The sequence below is a fragment of the Pelophylax lessonae genome, assembly GCF_965119305.1.
Source record: "Pelophylax lessonae genome assembly, chromosome: 5".
In the NCBI taxonomy this organism is placed as follows: domain Eukaryota; kingdom Metazoa; phylum Chordata; class Amphibia; order Anura; family Ranidae; genus Pelophylax; species Pelophylax lessonae.
This window is the reverse complement of record NC_138772.1, coordinates 384,173,935-384,191,828: the sequence shown is the minus strand read 5'-3', so window position 1 is coordinate 384,191,828 and position 17,894 is coordinate 384,173,935. Positions and strand designations below refer to the sequence as shown.

Below are 17,894 nucleotides of genomic sequence, written 5' to 3'. Positions count from 1 at the left end.
ATACTTAAAATCTGGCCTGTTAATGTGCCCTGAGGACCGGAGTTGAGAAACACTGCTCTAAGCAATGTCATCAGTTAATTTTGAACTTCGCTCAGAGTGGGAGTAGAGGGTAGTATCCATTTGTGCAGCATGGCTCTCCTGGCCAACATAAAGTAGGTGGATATCCATGCTCTGAGTGTAGAGGAGGGAGATCTGGGATTTGTCCAGGCCCAATGAGCAGCCATCCAGACAACCAAAGAGCAATAAAAGAGGGTAGCCTGTAGGTTGGAGGCCTGTGATTTTGGATGCAAATAGGTCTACCTTTGTCCAGAATTGTGATATAATGGGACAAGACCAAATTCTGTGAGTCAAGGTGGGGTCTGTGGACCAAGCACATTTTTGAGGGGCATCAGAGGCTGTAGAGAATGTAAAGGGGGCATACGCCCGGTGAAATATTTTCATAGCTGCTCTCTTCAGAATTAATTTGTGATGTAGGTATGGGTAGACTTGTAGCCCAAGAGGATACAGTGGAGAAGATCAGGGAAGTGAAAACTATTTTCCCAGGGTGCGGCACATGGAGGTCGTTTCCGCATTCATCGGTGTAGTTGAAGAGGTTTATAGATATTCGATATGCTAGGTTTTGGAAGAGTTATAAAGTTATCCAGTAGGGAGGGGTAGAAATGTTTCCTTTATCCTGGCAGAGATGTTCTGCAAAGGTGGTAGCCTGTTTTACATGGAGAAAATTGGATGGTGGAATCTGGTATCTGGAACATATGTCCTGTAAGGGAAGTGGAAGTCCAGTCGTGGGATCAAATAATTGGGAAAAGTTCCACAGGTTTTTTGAAGGCCATTCCGGGAATGCATTATAATGTCTGGTTTGCTGGAACATAGGGTGGCCCGCCATAGGCAGATGTTTCGTTATTAAAGGGGAGAGGTTAAGCAATTTACAGATTTCTTCACAAGCGATTATGGTGTCTCTCAAAAGTAAGTTAGACTTGATGGATGGGGGCAGGGAGGGAAGGGAGCAGTGGAGAAGGAACCCCAGGGAGAAGGGAGTAACCATTTGCACCTCTAACTCATAATTAGAAAAGCGGGATTTACCCGACAGCCAGTCCAGACCAATTCGCAGGAGGCAGGCTGTATTGTATCATCTGATGCCGGGGATGTTTGCTCCCCCTTCTAGTTTTTAGGAACCTGCAATTTTTTCAGCGCTATGCGGGGGCACTTTTTCTTTCAGAGTAAGTTTTGGAGCGATCTTATATAGTAGTTGTGTATCTTTGTTTCAATAAAAGTGGGATTGTCTGCAAGGGGTAGAGGAGTTTAGGAAAGCACATCATTTTAAAGAAATGGCATCTCCCGAGCAGTAACAAAGGAAGTTCGGACAACGCTTCCAGTTGTTTGGTAAAAGATTGGAGGAACGGTGGGAAATTTAGCATATAGGCGGAGGAGGGCGACTTTCCGATATTGATGCCCAGATATTTAATGTGGAAATTTATTAATCTTAAAGACTGAATGAGGCGCCCATGAAGAGGCTTTGGCGTGCGTGAGAGGTAGAATTTCGCTCTTGGAAAAGTTGATTTTGAGCCCCGAACAGATGAAATGTCGAAAAAAAATATTGTGGATCGGGGGGATATCAGAGGTCGGGTTCAAGGTGAAAATGAGGATGTCGTCCCCGAACATGGCAGTCTGAACCTCCTGATCCCCCCCCCCCCCCCCCACTCAAACGCCGTGGAGTTTCGGGTGGGCAGTTAAACTCGATAAGGGTTCAATTGCCAAATTAAATAGCAGGGGGGAAAGGGGGCAACCCTGTCTCATGCCTTTTTGAAAAGGGGGAATGAAGGGGAGGGGTAGCCATTGGTGATAAGTCACTGTGGGAGAGGAGTACATGGATTCTATCAGATGCAGAAAAGGCCCTTCGAAGCCCATGGTTTTCAGGACCATGAATAACCAGTCAAAGTTGACATTATCGAATGCCTTCTCTGCATCCAAGGTGATAATGGCCATGTCGTTTGAAATATATTTGTTTGAAAGATTCAACTTTGCAGTTTCCAAGACTGTAAGGACCTTCATAATATTGGAAGTGGCAGAACGGCCTTTTGTGAATCCCGCCTGGGCAGGATGTATGATACTGGACATGATTGTTGCTATCCTATTGGCCATAATTTTTGAGAGGATTTTGGAATCCAGATTCAATAAGGAGATTGGGCGGTAAGATCCTGGATCCAAAGGGTCTTTACCGGGTTTAGGAATTAGTTTGATATGGGCTTGGAAGCCAGTAGGGAGATAAGGTCCGCCATCCAGAATGTGTTGGTAGACAGATGTGAGAGTCTGAGATATTATGTCAGAGTTAATTTGAAAGAAGTCGGATGTATAGCCTTCCGATCCTGGGGCTTTGCCCCGCGAGAGAGATTGTATGATCGATGTCACCTCAGAGACAGATACAGGGGCATTAAGCTGGGAAAGCGTATCAGAGTCCAGCTGGGGTAGGTGGACGTCCTGCAAGAATCGGTCAGCAGTCTGGGTGTTGATCGCTTAATGACCATAGAGGGTGGCATAGAATTCATGCATGACCCGGGAAATGTCGTCCTGAGAAGAGCTACTTTCTCCCTTGGAGTTTCTAATTATGGTGATGTACGTCGGTTTGAATTGGGCCCTGCAAAAGTATGCTAGCAACTTGCCTGATTTTTTGCCGTACTTATGGAATTTGAGGTCTTGTAGTGAGTATTGGAAGCGTTCTTTCGTCTCTGCCCAATGGTCAAAATCCCGTTTGGCTTCCTTCCAGACTAATCTATGGGCTGGGGAATTGACCGACGAGAACCTGGCCTGCGCCTGGCGCAGGTTGTCGCTAGCCGTCTGGAATTGGGTGTTAGTACGTTTTGAGTAGGCCGCCACAAAAGCAATTATCTGTCCGCGCACAATGGATTTCTCCGTTTCCCAAAGTAGAATAGGATCGTGTCAGTGTTGAGCATTGTTGCTCAAGAAGTCTGACCAAGCTTTTCGCAGTAGGGCCTGCAAGTCTAAATTGTCAGCCAAGAAGGAGGGGAAACGCCAGATTCTCGTATTTCGTGGGGAAGGGTGGTCAGAGTGTTTGATTGATATGGGAGCGTGGTCTGAAATAGCCATGTCTATCGATGGGTCGGAGGTTCTCTGAAGGAACTTATGGTTACAAAATATATAGTATACGTGAAAGACTGTTATGGGGAGATGAGAAGAATGTAAATTCCCTACCAAGAGGGTTGGCTTGTCGCCAAGTGTCAGTTAAGGCCAGGGAGGAGGTGAAGTCTGGGAGGAAGGTGAGTGGGGCGCTTCGTGTAGGGGGGTGCTGTTATATCTTTCTATTTGTCCTCAAGGAGATCCATTATGGAATTAAAGTCTCCCCCAACCATGAGGGGTGAGGTGGGCCACGTGAGCTAGTTGGGATGTGAGTGAGTGGAAGTACGCTTTGGAGGGGGAGTTAGGGGCATAAACATTGGCTATTGCCATAGAGTTATCCCTGATCTTGAGGGACTAGACCAGCAGTCGTCCCTCAGTATCAGCAGATTCTGAAACGATTTCACAGGGAAGGGCTTTGTTAATAAGCGTGACCCCTGCTTTACGATGTACTGCAGTCGAGCAGCGTACTTGGCCTACCCAAGTTTTCTGCATCTGATGAAAATCAGAAGAGGAGAGATGCGTCTCCTGGAACAAAGCTACGTCCGCCTTCAGGCGTTTCAAATGGCGAAGTATCGCCATCCTTTTATGGGGAGAACGTAAACCCTTGACCTTCCATGAAATTATTTTAATATAAAGGGGGGGTCAAAGAGGGGGAGAATTGGTTGAACAGGAATTAATGTGAGCAGGGGGAGCAGGAGCTTGACTAAGGTGAGGCATGTGAAATGAGTGCACTGAAATTGAGCGGAGCCAGCCTGCCGCTGAAATTGGTATGGAAAAGTATTCCCAAGCAAATCAAAACTTAACAAAGAAACAAAAAATAAGAGGTAAGAAAAACAATGTACCAATGAAGTTGTGGAGTTCGCATTTTTCCTGAAGAGTTGCATCTCACCATCATGGCGTTACCGGAACTTATGAGGTAGCCGGCTCCTTTGCCAGTATAAGGCATAGGCAATAGTGGATACAAGCAACCGTTGGAGTGGAATTGAGGTGGATCATCATCTCAGCAGTAATTCAGTGTCGTCAAGCCCTCTGGTCCCAGAAGGTGGCAATGTGACAGTTCCAATAAGGCTATGAGGGGGAGAGACAGGCTGCAAGACAAATATGGTTATGATAAACTGTCATGAACACAGTAGGTGTATATGAACACAGTAGGTGTATATAACATTGAAACCGCACAAAATCAGTCGAGTGAGCAAAAATAAAACCTCTTCAAAACATCAGAGAGCTAAAGGTATAGGGAAAGCCATGCCAAAAGAGTGAGAGGTCAGAACCCCTGGAAGGTATAATCTTGGCACTACTGTTAATGCGATTGTCGGTGCTTAACGATGACGTTCATTATTTGATTTCTGCGCATATCTTGCTCTTTTAGGGGAGTCCTTCCTTTGGGCTAAGGAGATCCCTGTTAACCTGGGGAGGAGGCAACCGGGAAAGATTCCTGAGCATCCGATGGGATTTGCAAGGATGCTTGCAACAACTTAGAGGCTTCATCGGGGTGGGTAAAACGCAATATTGCAGGATAGGCTAAGGTAAATTTTATCCCCTTTTGATAGAGCGCGTTACAAGACGGTTGGAAAGCTTTTCGTCTCCTTGCAACATCTTGCGAAGGTCCGCAAACAGAAGCAATTTGTGCCCATCCACTTGTAGTGCCTTAGCATTACGGTAAGATTTTAATATGGCAGACCTGTTGGCGTTATTGAGAACGCACGATCACCGGGTGTGGTGTGCGCCTATCGTTGGAGGGGGGGGGGGGGGCCCAGTCTGTGTGCCCAGTGCATGGTGTTTGTAAACCCAGGGCCTGGGGGATGCGGAGAGAGCACAGATCGGGTAGCGTGGCCACCGTAAAGGACTCTGGTACACCAATAATTTGCAGATTATTTCTGCGTGAGTGGTTCTCAAGGTCTTCCAGTTTGTCCAGGATATATTGTTGTGTTTGCGCAGTCTTTTGGTCATTAGCGGGATTAGATTGAACCTCATCCTCAACTTCAGAGAGCCTGTGTTATAGTCAGTGTTCGTACGGTCCTTGAAAACCTGGAAAAGTTATGGAATTTTGAGATGACTCTTTCCAGGCCTGGAAAGGTCATGGAAAAGTACGATTTTAGAAATGTTTTGGAAAAGTCATGGAAATCTGGGGGGGAGCGGCGGGCAGCGGCGGGGGGAGCGGATGCTTAAAACTTTATTATTGCAAATGTATTATTTTATTTTATGTTTGTGCACATTGATTTCCGGGTCCGCAGCAGCCGAGGAGTAGATCATGCACTAAGCACCAATCGCTGGCAGCGGGGAGGGCCGGGCTGCGGTTTTGCCTGGATGTGACTGGCCAGCAGCAGCAAACCAATCACAGGCGGCGGAAGTGTCACTGGAGGGCGGGCCGCATGAACGTGATGATGATGATGATGCGGAAGGGGGCGGTAACCGTTTCAGTTACCGCACCCCTGCGTCATCACGTTCATGCGGCTGGCCCGCTCTCCAGTGACGCTTCCGCTGCCTGTGATTGGTTTGCTGCTGCTGGCCAGTCACATCCAGGCAAACCGCGGCCCGGTCCTCCCCGCTGCCTGTCATTGGTGCACGATCATTTCCTCGGCTGCTGCTGGCCAATGATCGACCGTAGGGCAAACTGCGGGCACCTACTGTACCAGTCCTACGGGAATGTTAAAAATAAATAATTAAGCACCCAATCCTGAGTCGCCTTTCTTTGAGAACTCTTTTCTGCCTCATGGGACTGTTAGGTTTGGCCTAAGAATAGTAAGCGCCGCATTTTGTCCAGCTGCACCTTCATGTCTGCCACCTGAACAGCTTTATTTGGGCAAGCAGGAGCACCACTGTTCTTTCTCCCAAAAGTAAGTGCCGCATTTGTGCACCATCAGATCTGTGCCATCCATACCAGTCCGCCTGCACCTCATGACTGTCGCTTGGGCCTAAAAGGATTACTGTGCTGCATTTTGTGCATCTGACTGTCTGTGCCATCCATACCAGTCCGCCTGCACCTTATGACTGTCGCTTGGGCCTAAAAGGATTACTGTGCTGCATTTTGTGCATCTCACTGTCTGTGCCATCCATACCAGTCCGCCTGCACCTTATGACTGTGGCTTGGGCCTAAAAAGATTAAGTGCTGCATTTTGTGCCATCCATACCAGTCCGTTCACAGTTACAGCAATGCCAGGGAAATGCAGCTTTAAAAATGTATGGCTTCATGACGAAAAGTATGAGAGGTGGCTGGAGAAAGATCAGGACCCGGGACGTGCTAAATGTACAGTGTGTCGTAAAACATTTGACATTTCGAACATGGGAGAGGCAGCGCTGTCTAGCCAAGCTAAAGGTGCAAAGCACCAGTCTGCAGCTGCGTGCTCGACCGCTTCCAATCCGATCGCTGGCTTTTTCACCTGTGCGCCTGAAGTAACACCTGCTCACAGCTGCGGCAGCGGTGCTTCCACCTCATCCTCTGTAAAACAAGGGACCATTTTGAGTCACGCTGTATCCAGAAACGAAACTCTAACAGCAGAGGTACTGTGGGCTCTAAAGGTGGTTAATTCACACTATTCATACAAGTCTTGTGAAGACACAGGTCAGCTTTTCCAGACTATGTTCCCAGACAGCAAGATAGCGGCCAGCTTTGCATGCGGCGAACGTAAGTGTCATTTATATTAGTAAAAATATGCTGGGTGTGACATAGATTTTCTTCTTATTTAACACGTATACATAGACATTTCATGAAACATTAGGTCATGAATATTTACGTGAAGTCATGGAAAAGTCATGGAATTTCATTGGTGAAAATGTGTATGAACCCTGTCTAGTTCATTCAGCCGTTTAGCCTGTTCTCCAATTTCCCTGCGCAGTTGTGCTATACCAGCAGTCAGTGTTGTCTACTGCTGCTGTGATTGTAGGAGACCATAGAGCTGCCAATATTGGTATGTTTTAGTTACCGATACTTCAAAAAAAGTGAATATCGGCCTCCGATAATGGGCCCCACTGATAATAGGTCGATCCCTAAGAGACTCCCAGTTGCAGGGCGTGGGGGAGTGCGAGAAGAAGCAGTACAAGAAGCCAGTCAGTTTGTGTTGACAAGGTGCATGCCTCTTCTTTAACTGTCCAACCTCATGCTAGGGTGGGTCCAGAATGACCTGGGCTTAGAGGAAGTGGGTTAAATGATGCTGGCCATCAGACTGTGAACATCTAGTGGCATCAAAAAATTACTCTGGAGCAAATCTTTGTATTGAAGCTGAATATTGCAGTAAATTTATGGTTTTATTGTATCCTCGAACAAGCTTTTTCATTTTTTATCTTGTTTTTGGCTAGACTTCGGTTTTTGTTTGTTTCTATTTGATCTGCTAGAATATTTAAAACTTGAATATTCCACATGGGCACTTTACACGCATGAGACCAAAGATCAAAATGCACAGTGCTGAGCCAAGTCCTTTTTTCGCACCAACCTCTTACTAAAGCCTATTGTGTGCATAAGCATAGCGATCGAGTAGACTGCAAAAAGAAATGCCATTTGCTTCTTTCAGTATATCCTGTATTGAAGTAATTCCTTTCAAGGATCTCCTCTTTTGCTATGTTAAATAAGTTCTAAGCTTAATGAGATGGAAATAAAATGTTAAACAATTTTGTGTTTGGTAACAGTGCCAACTTTTTCTTCTACCATTGAAAGTCATGGGCCTACTTACCATGCACAATAGTAAACCTGTCCCTGATAGGCTCTTATTTAAATGCTTTGGTTTGTGCTGATAACGCAGATAATGTGTATTATTTTTAATTTTTTTTTTCACAGTAATGTTGCAACCCTTTGACTATGATCCAAATGAAAAGAGTAAGCACAAATTCATGGTGCAGACAATATTTGCTCCACCAAATATAACAGACATGGAAGCTATGGTAAGTGTTTGTTTTTTTTTCCTCTAGCCAATGAAGCGTGTGTGTGTGTGTGTGTGTGTGTGTGTGTGTGTGTGTGTGTGTGTGTGTGTGTGTGTGTGTGTGTTTGTGTGTTTTTTTTTTTTTTTTTTCTTTCCCCTGTGCTTAAGTCTTAATAAAATGATTTGTCTATCTTGTTCTTGTGTGTATATATATATATTTTTTTTTTGTATGTTTTTATCTGTGTTGGTCTACACCAGGGATCCTCAAACTACGGCCCTCCAGCTGTTGTGGGACTACACGTCCCATGAGGCATTGTAAAACTCTGACAGTCAGACATGACTAGGCATGATGGGAATTGTAGTTCCCGAACAACTGGAGGGCCATAGTTTGAAGACCCCTGGTCTACACCCTTGCCTGTAAAAGACACCTGATTATCCCTATTATTCTTATAAACTAACAGTAGCGAGCTGATTATTATTCAAACATGCAAAAGCTCAGGTGTTTTTGATACTTAACCCCTTCATGATTGAAGAAATTATCCAAAGAAAACCGGTTTCAAAATCGTAAAAATATTTTTTTAAATTTTAGCTGTATATTTCTTTCTGGTTTCCGTGGTTTTTTTTTTTTTTTTTTTCCTTGTTTTTTTTGTTTGCTGGCAAATCAATCCCAAAACGTTTTTTTTTTTTTCTTTTTTTTTTTTTACACCTAGTAGCTGAAGCTTCAAAAATGCTTTTAGGTTAAAAGTGTGCACAGACACCTAGGTGAACACTATTTGCTTCTAGAAGCAGAAAAAAAAAAAGCTGCTGCTAAGGAGAATTTTTTTTTTTTTTTAAGTTAGTGTGTATGGAGCCTGAAAATATAATATGTAAGGCCTAATATAAAGGAAAAATAAATTTAACAGGGGTATAGTTGCACAACATTGAGACCTGCTTTAGTACTAGCCTAAACCTGTGGCCAGACACAGGTAGTAGTGTTAGCTGGCTTTAATTCTCCTTCTGGAGCTCTGTCTGCTTTGAGGGTGCACTGTATAAAGGTATTGTCAGGTGAATAGATTAGATTGGGACTGCTTGACTCATGATTGGCCTGGTCACTTTCTGTTTTTACACCTGGCATACTCTCCCACCCCTTGTCAGGGACAACAGACTGATGTGGAGGTAGGTGGTGTTGCCTTGGGCCCCAGCTGGACAGTGTCACTGCCATAGGAAACTACGAAAGTTGCCTCCATGATGTGCATTGTCAGGTAGACTAAATTAGAGAATGGGGGACTAGCCCCCATTCCCCCACAGTTGACAGCTAGCGGGGGATATTCTCCCCCCCCGCTAGCTGTCGCAATTTAAATAAAATGTGGCCGTGCGGGGGGTTACTCATTAACAGTGTTCTGTGAATGGAAAACTACAATTTCCAACAGCCTTAGTGGCTGTTGGCTTATAGTTCTCACTGAATTACCACTGCACTGTGGTAGTTCGCTGATTCTTCCTGTCAGTGTATTGACTTGCTTGTACGAGCAAGCAGGTACTTTGACAGGTCTGTAGGAGACCTGCATGGCATCAGCGATCTGCTGATTTTTGGCGGAATGCTTTACAAGCTCCTGCAACAAAAAATAATAAATGTAAATTTCTCTTACGTCCTCCCAACAGTCGCCGCCTCCTCTAAGTCATCACTGTTGGGTATTGACTTCCTATCCGCAGGAATAGCTAGGCATATAGACTTAGTCCAAAGACAAAAGGCATTAGCATATACACACCCATGGGGGCTGTCCCATCTGGTCAATACCCCCCCCCTGCATCACCACTCCCAACTCAGTTTTTAATCTGCCTAGCGTCAGGAATAGTCAGGCTTACCTTGTGCTGGGGCTTCAGTCTCAGCCTTCCTAATCTTTTATTTGATTTTTCTTTGAAAATGTCTGTTTTTTTTTCTCTTACTTTACTAGCTGTTTATTTTGTCAGCTTCTAGTGTTAGTCTTCTCTTCGGATGAAGATGGATCATGCGGTGCTGGGATTTGGACTGACCGCCCTGGTTCTCCAGAGCAAAAGGGTCAGATGGACCCCCAGCCCGCCATCGAGCGTTCAGCTATGGTTCGCCCTGGCATTACGAACGACCCATCCCTGTTTGCTGCAGGGATGCAGCCGTGAGGTGGCTACCTCACAGGACACATCTGCGGTGCTGCAGTGTCATGTCCCTGGCTCACGGCACTCCCTGTCAGATGAGGACAGAGGTTTTCCGTGCATAGAGACTCCCCCACGCCATCTGGTACAGGTAAGTACTTTTCTGTGTGGGGCCTCTGTCTGGGGTGGCAGTCTGTGTTGCTGTGTGTCCCCATGTCTGTGCCTATGTGACTCCCTGTGCGATCCCTGCGGGGTTCGTTTGTGCAGATCTGTATGTTTGCCAGGGGTCCCTGTCCCTGTGTCACCATAGGTGCTTTGTGGGGGTGCAGACGTTTGACTGTGCGGCGACCACAGCGGTGAATTTTCGCGCGGTCCGCCATCTTTGCTATGGGCACACGTGTAGCTCCTCTGGGGCGCTCCTGCATGTCTTTTTGGCGCCATCCGCCGCCATTTTTTGGGCGGTGGAACGATCGGTCCGACCACATGTCGGCGGCCATTTTGGCGTAGCCTCCAATGCTTCCCTATGGGGCAGCCATTTTCCCGGGGTCTGACTTTAGTTCAGCCCTCTCCAGCAGCATTCCATCAGCAGCAAGGACACTGGTAGCAACGCTCTGCGGGCTCTGGAGGTTATCGCTCTCATACTTCCCTCTGTATATCGCTTCTGGCTCAGTTTCTTTTTCTCCTTTGGGGGTCTTTCATCACTGTTACAGTAGCGGTGGGCTGCGAACACCGCAGCGTTTTTAAAGGGGACAGTACATCTTTTTTGCACTGTAGTTTGTTTTCTGATAACTTGAGCCATGGATTCTCAGGAAAGCAAGTTTCCTCCAGCTCTAGTGGGGGTCCCAGTTCTCCTGTGGCCCCGCTGCGACCCAAGCGCGGCCACAGACGGGGGGTGCAGACGTTTGACTGTGCGGCGACCACAGCGGTGAATTTTCGCGCGGTCCGCCGTCTTTGCTATGGGCACACATCTGTAGCTCCTCTGGGGCGCTCCTGCATGTCTTTTTGGCGCCATCTGCCGCCATTTTTTGGGCGGTGGAACGATCGGTCCGACCGCATGTTGGCGGCCATTTTGGCGTAGCCTCCAATGCCAGCCTGTCGGGCTGGGGTGGAGTTCTGGGCAACCTGTCTGCCCAGGGAACTTGGTCGGAGGAGGAATCCTCTCTCCCGATACATGTGCTGGAATTGCGATCAATGAAACTCTGTCTCTTCCAGTGGTCGGGCCGTCTTCGGGGCCGTCCTGTCCGAGTACAGGCGGACAATGCTATCGCGGTGGCTTTCATCAACCACCAAGGGGGCACCAGGAGTGCTCGGGCGGCCCGGGAGGTGACCGACATTCTGTCTTGGGCTCATGTCCTGGCGATCTCGGCAGTTCACTTTCCGGGTGTGGTGAATTGGCAGGCCGATTGTCTGAGCCGCCAGACCCTGGACCAGGGGGAATGGTCCCTGCACCTGGAGGTCTTTCACATGCTGTGTGCAAGGTGGGGATCCCCGGACGTGGATCTGTTCGCATCCAGGCTGAATCAGAAGGTGGACAGGTTCGTGACAAGAACGCGCGATCCGTTGGCGGACGCCTCGGATGCGTTGGTAGCCCCTTGGCAACAGTATCGCCTTTCCTCCGATTCAGTTGTTATCCTGGTGGCGCCGGCCCTGGTACGCCGACGTTGTTCACCTGGCAGTGGCGCCTCCGTGGCGGCTGCCAATGCGGGAAGATCTCCTGTCTCAGGGTCTGATCTTCCATCCTGCTTTACAGTCGCTGGCTTTAACGGCCTGGCTGTTGAGACCCAGGTCCTGAAGGACAGGGGTCTCTCTTTTGAGGTCATCCCTGCCCTTGTCAAGGCTAGAAAGACCTCTTCCGGTAAGATCTATTCCCGTACCTGGAAGGCTTTTTTCGCCTGGTGTGAGTCCAGGGGGTTCTCCCCTCGCTCATGCTTGGTGTCTAGAGTGTTGGCCTTCCTCCAGTCTGGAGTGGACCAGCGCCTTGCGCTGACCACAATCAAAGGCCAGGTGTCCGCACTGGCTATTCTTTTTCAACGCCCTGTGGCGTCTCACTCTCTGGTTCGCACCTTCATTCAAGGTGTGCGACATTTGGTTCTTCCCAGGAAGGAGCCTTTTTACCTCCATGGGACTTGAACTTGGTTCTGTTCGTCTTACAACGTGCTCCCTTTGAAAACATTCGGGAAATATCGTTGCCTCTGCTGTCTAAGGAGGTTGCCTTTTTTGGTGGCGATCACTTCGGCTCGCAGGGTGTCTGAACTGGCAGCGTTATCTTGCCGTTCTCTGTACTTGGTGATTCACCGGGATAAGGTGGTTTTGCATCCGCATCCATCCTTTCTTCCTGAGGTGGTCTCTGAGTTCCACATTAATGAGGACATTGTCCTCCCTTCGCTTTGTACGAAGCCTAAGCATTAAGGAGGTTGCTCTGCATTCCTTGGATGTTGTCCGGGCGATCGGGGTTTACCTATCGTCCACGGAATCCTTTCGGAAGACGGATTCCCTCTTTGTCCTTCCTGAGGGACCTCAGAAGGGCATGGCTGCATCTGCAGCCACTATTGCCATATGGTTCAGACGGACCATTGAACGGGCTTACGCCTTGGAGGATGGAGGAACGGGTTCCGCCGTTCCCTGTTAAGGCGCACTCCACCAGATCTGGGAGTGCGACATGGGCCTGTTGGCTTCGGGCCTCGGTGGCCCAGGTGTGCAAGGCTGCGACTTGGTCGTCGGTGCACACCTTTTCAAAGTTCTACAAAGTAGACGTTCTGGCATCAGCTGTTGCTTCCTTTGGCCGCAAGTTTCTCAGTGCGGCAGTGCCATGATGGACCCTTGTGTTTTTTTTTCTGGGTCCCTGGCTGTTGGCATTTGCTTTCCTGGGCTGTTGCTCCTGTTGAGCATTGTTTTTTCTGTTGCCCAGTTGGTTCTCTTACAGTGCATGTTAGATTCCTTTCTCTGATGTGGGTACTGCGTTGCCTTTTTCTACGGTTGCGTCTCCCACCCCTCATGTCTATACTGCTTTGGGACCTCCCAACAGTGATGACTTAGAGGAGGCGGCGACTGTCGGAGGATGTAAGAGAAAATGGAATTTTTGTAAAATCTTACTTGTAAAATTCCTTTCTCTGAGTCCTCCGACAGTCGCCGCCCCCGCCCCTCTTTTGGGGTTCTTATTACCTACTGCTATGCTACCAAACTGAGTTGGGAGTGGTGATGCAGGGGGGGGTATTGACCAGATGGGACAGCCCCCATGGGTGTGTATATGCTAATGCCTTTTGTCTTTGGACTAAGTCTATATGCCTAGCTATTCCTGCGGATAGGAAGTCAATACCCAACAGTGATGACTTAGAGGAGGCGGCGACTGTCGGAGGAATTTTACAGGTAAGATTTTACAAAAATTCCGTTTTTTTTTTTTGTTTTTTTTTTCCTGCAAGAAGTGTGCATTTATTATTTTTTGTCAAAAGGTGAACTTATTCTTTAAAAGACGTTTGTTTTATTAGAGTAGTTGTATTGCGAGATGAAAATGTGTGGAGTGTAAATGATTTTTTTTTTTTTTTTTTTTCCTTTCTGACTTGTTAGTGTGTCTGCCCACACAGCCTCTTCATCCATTCACAGGGTCTGTGAATAGAAAAACTACAGGTTTCATCTGGCAACACCCAAGAGAAACTCCATAGATCTTTGTGGAGCATGAGTGCGGAGATGTCGCCGTACTTATAGTCCACTGTTTACTTCCTTCAACCCATAACGGTACCATGGATCTTCATACAAACCTGTGGCTGGGTGAAGAGTCTGCCTGCGGTTGCAATGCTCTGCAATTTCCAATGCAAAAATGTAATACACTTTTTTTTTTTTTTTTTTTTGAACAGGGGATCTAGGCCTATAAATGTAAAAGGTTGAATTCTATGCTAACTTGAAATTTACTTTGTGCAGTGTTCTGTATTGATTTGTACAACCGTAATAGTAGCTGATTTGTTGTAATCTTGCAGTACCTAATGTGATAATTTTGTGATTTGTAGTGGAAGGAAGCAAAACCCGATGATCTTATGGATTCTAAGTTAAAGTGTGTGTTTGACATGCCACATGAACATGAAAAGCCGGTGAGTTAGCCTTTATTCATTATAATGTCATAACAACGTAAGGATTCCATGCTGAGGTTGTTTTCTATAGTGCTGCTGAGTATCCTCTTTGACTGTAGCTGTGTGAAGGGTTTTCTAAAGCAATGTGCACTTCACAAATCTGGTTAGTTAAGGGTCTTGTAACAGACACTTAACACAGAAGATGCACTCCACAAGCTATTAATGCATATACCTGTCAGTTGGATTATAGAACGGTGAGTGAGGAGGAGGTTATGTCTTTTAATTTGGATTATTTATATACCCCTTTATCCCTGCCATTGATGTGTTGAGTACACAGGGCAGAAGCATTCGGTCCCAGGGTGCCTATTACTTTTCACCTTTGGGTGAGACATTTATGTCTCCCACCTTCTCGATGACATGGTTTTACAGTCCAGGATTTCTGAGCTTAATGGTGGTTTTTGTGGCATATGGATGTCCCTTAAAGAGCAACTGTAGTAGCACTGGTGCACTGCCCTTGCTTATGGCGCTGTACTACGCACATGTGCTACCTTGCTTTTGAGGAAGGTTTTTTGCATGTACGTGCCCTTCCTCTTCCACTTTGCATCCAGGACACCAGTTGAGTAATATCTCCTCCTGGTTCTTGATCCTAAAGGCATACTGATTGATCCTGGGTTACGGTGGCCTGCAAGGGTTTGCAGTTGGGTATCATCTCCTTGCATTACTGTTGCGAAGGTTGTAAGTACCCCACTGGGTACTGTGAGGGTTGTTGTAGTACATTGGTTCCCAGTCCAATGATGGGGTGAACCTACTTCTTGACATAGGGGCATGTGTGTTGGCCTTATTGGCTTTCTTTTCACAGAATGACTTCAACACTTGGGTCTAGAGTGTTGTTTTCAGAAGCTAAAAGCTGGAGTTTCACACTCTTACTCCTCCCTGCTCCATAGTCTCCACTTTGTCTATTTTCCCTTCACAGTGGGTGTATACAGTGCTCAGCATAAATGATTACACCCCTTTTGAAAAGTAAGATTTGAATCAGTATTTCAATGAACAGTTTCCAAAATTTTGACACAATTAAGTTTTATAGAACATTTATTTAGCTCCATTACATGAAAGTAAGGTTAATATACAGTGCCTTGCAAAAGTATTCACACTCTTGACTTTTTACCTATTTTGTTACATTACAGCCTTAAGTTCAATGTTTTGTTAATCTGAATTTTATGTGATGGATCAGAACACAATAGTCCAAGTTTGTAAAGTGAAATGAGAAAAATACATACATAAAACTATTTTTTAGAAATAGAAAACAGAAAATAGACATGTGCGTATGTATTCACCCCCTTTGTTATGAAGCCCATAAAAAGCTCTGGTGCAACCAATTACCTTCAGAAGTCACATAATTAGTGAAATGATGTACACCTGTGCAATCTAAGTGTCACATGATCTGTCATTACATAAACACCTTTTTTTGAAAGGCCCCAGAGGCTGCAACGCCTAAGCAAAAGGCACCACTAACCAAACACTGCCATGAAGACCAAGGAACTCTCCAAACAAGCAAGGAGCAATGTTGTTGAGAAGTACAAGTCAGGGCTAGGTTATATAAAAAAAAAAATATCCAAATCTTTGATGATCCCCAGGAGCACCATCAAATCTATCATAACCAAATGGAAACAACATGGCACAACAGCAAACCTGCCAAGAGACTGCCACCCACCAAAACTCACGAACCGGGCAAGGAGGGCATTAATCAGAGAGGCAGCACAGAGGCCTAAGGTAACCCTGGAGGAGCTGCAGAGTTCCACAGCAGAGACTGGAGTATCTGTACTTAGGACGACAATAAGCCGTCTGCTCCATAGAGTTAGGCTTTATGGCAGAGTGGCCAGAAAAAAAGCCATTACTTTGAGCAAAAAACAAAATGGCACGTTTTGAGTTTGCGAAAAGGCATTTGGGAGACTCCCAAAATGTATGGAGGAAGGTGCTCTGGTCTGATTAAACTAAAATTGAACTTTTAGGCCATCAAAGAAAACGCTGTCTGACACAAACCCAACACATCACATCACCCAAAAAACACCATCCCCACAGTGAAACATGGTGGTGGCAGCATCATGCTGTGTGCAGGGCTGTGGAGTCGGTAGATAAATGTTCAGACTCAGTTTTTTGTACTACCGACTCCGACTCCTCTGTATTAATATGCAAATGCATTTTATACATTCCTTGAAGAAAAGAAAGGCAACATGCATGTCATTACCACAGGACTACTGGCTGGGAAGCCAACAGTCTACTGTATTGAACAGTTTAAGCAAAAGACAAACACAATGAAAACAACAAAGTTTTTTTATTATTTTTTTTTTTATTATTAATTAATCAAGTGGCTGGATAGTAGCAGCAGGCATAAACATCAGGAACAGGAACTTCCATTTTGTCTAAGAAGGAATCAAAGTCTAATTCTTCCTTTTGAAGAAGATGATCCTGAGTTACCACTATTGCTTAAAAGAACTTCATCCTGTGGAGGTATTTCAGGTTGTAATCCCTTCATGCGAACTGCTACATCATAGAGGGCCTTTTTTTCCGGTAGCAGTCTGTTCACTGTTCAACAAAAGTCGGCTCATTGGGTCGACATAAATATCCGCTAACAAGATTTCATTTTCCAGCAAAAGACTCGCTCTTTTCATCATTGAAGATGCAATGCCCTCAGCTATTAACCCTCCATTTTTGTTAAGGCGATATAACAGGCTCTTCCATTCCAAGAGGAATTTACCCGGGGTTAGATCGTCACATTGCAACCTCTTGGTGACAGTGAAGGGATGAGAAAGAAGGTTCTCCAGCTCTTTTGTTTGTGTCCACTGGCTTTCAGTTAATGCAAGATTTTCATTGTCCATTTCTTCTATGAAGTCTTTAAGTTCAAGCAAACGCTTCACCATTAAATAAGTGCAAGCGAGTTGTTTGATCCAAAATGGCTCCTTTTCCTGCACGTCTTTTCAAAGTTGCATCTGTTTTCGGGGCCCTGGCTGCAACAGTTACTTGCCATAATTTGCCAATTAGTGTAGCTGCATGGCGATCTTTTAATCCATCTCTTATGGCAAGTTACAGTGTATGAACAGCACATCGCATATGATGAATAGTAGCAAGCTTCAATGCTTCTAAAAATGTCAGCGTTCTCTTCGGTTTCTAAACTTTATCCAATACTTGCAGAGCTGTCTTCCTCTAACTCCAATATCTGTTTGTTACCTTCTTCATCTGCGTTCATCTTCTCAATTGTGCTCAACATGTTAGAGGCGTTATCTGTTACCGCACACATAAAATCTGTTCCTTTTTGCAATTTCAAAATCTTCTAGAACAGCCTCCACTAACTTCTGAAGGTAATCACTGGTGTGATGTGCCTGATTGTCCTTTAATCCGAGGGTCCGTGTTATTTTGTTATTTTCATCCACAAATCTAACATTAATAGCAAAATAATTGACTCTGTGACGTGTGCATGCATCCATTTTAAGGAAGACAAAACCTCCTTTCAGAGGTTTCTGTAGTTCTTCCTTTTTACATTTGGACTCCTCAATTATAAGTTGCCTTATACTAAGTCATTATAACTTTTTGTGAATTGGGACATTTAAACTTGCTTTTTTTTTTTTTTTTTTAATTCCAATCTAAATTTAGTAGGAGTCGGTGCATTGTTTGCCGACTCCTGGTACCCAAAGTTTCCTCCGACTCCACAGCCCTGGCTGTGTGGATATTTTTCAGCAGCCGGGAC

General features: G+C 45.8%; 1 protein-coding gene across 1 annotated transcript in view; it reads left to right on the top strand.

Moving 5' to 3' along the window:
* The window catches only part of VAPA (VAMP associated protein A), a 132,644-nt gene that overhangs the window by 81,167 nt on the left and 33,583 nt on the right, over positions 1 to 17,894 (top strand). The window contains exons 3-4 of the mRNA XM_082257360.1: positions 7,904 to 8,007; positions 14,093 to 14,173. Coding sequence (XP_082113486.1) covers positions 7,904 to 8,007; positions 14,093 to 14,173 — 185 coding nt within the window. The remainder of the gene's footprint in view (positions 1 to 7,903; positions 8,008 to 14,092; positions 14,174 to 17,894) is intronic.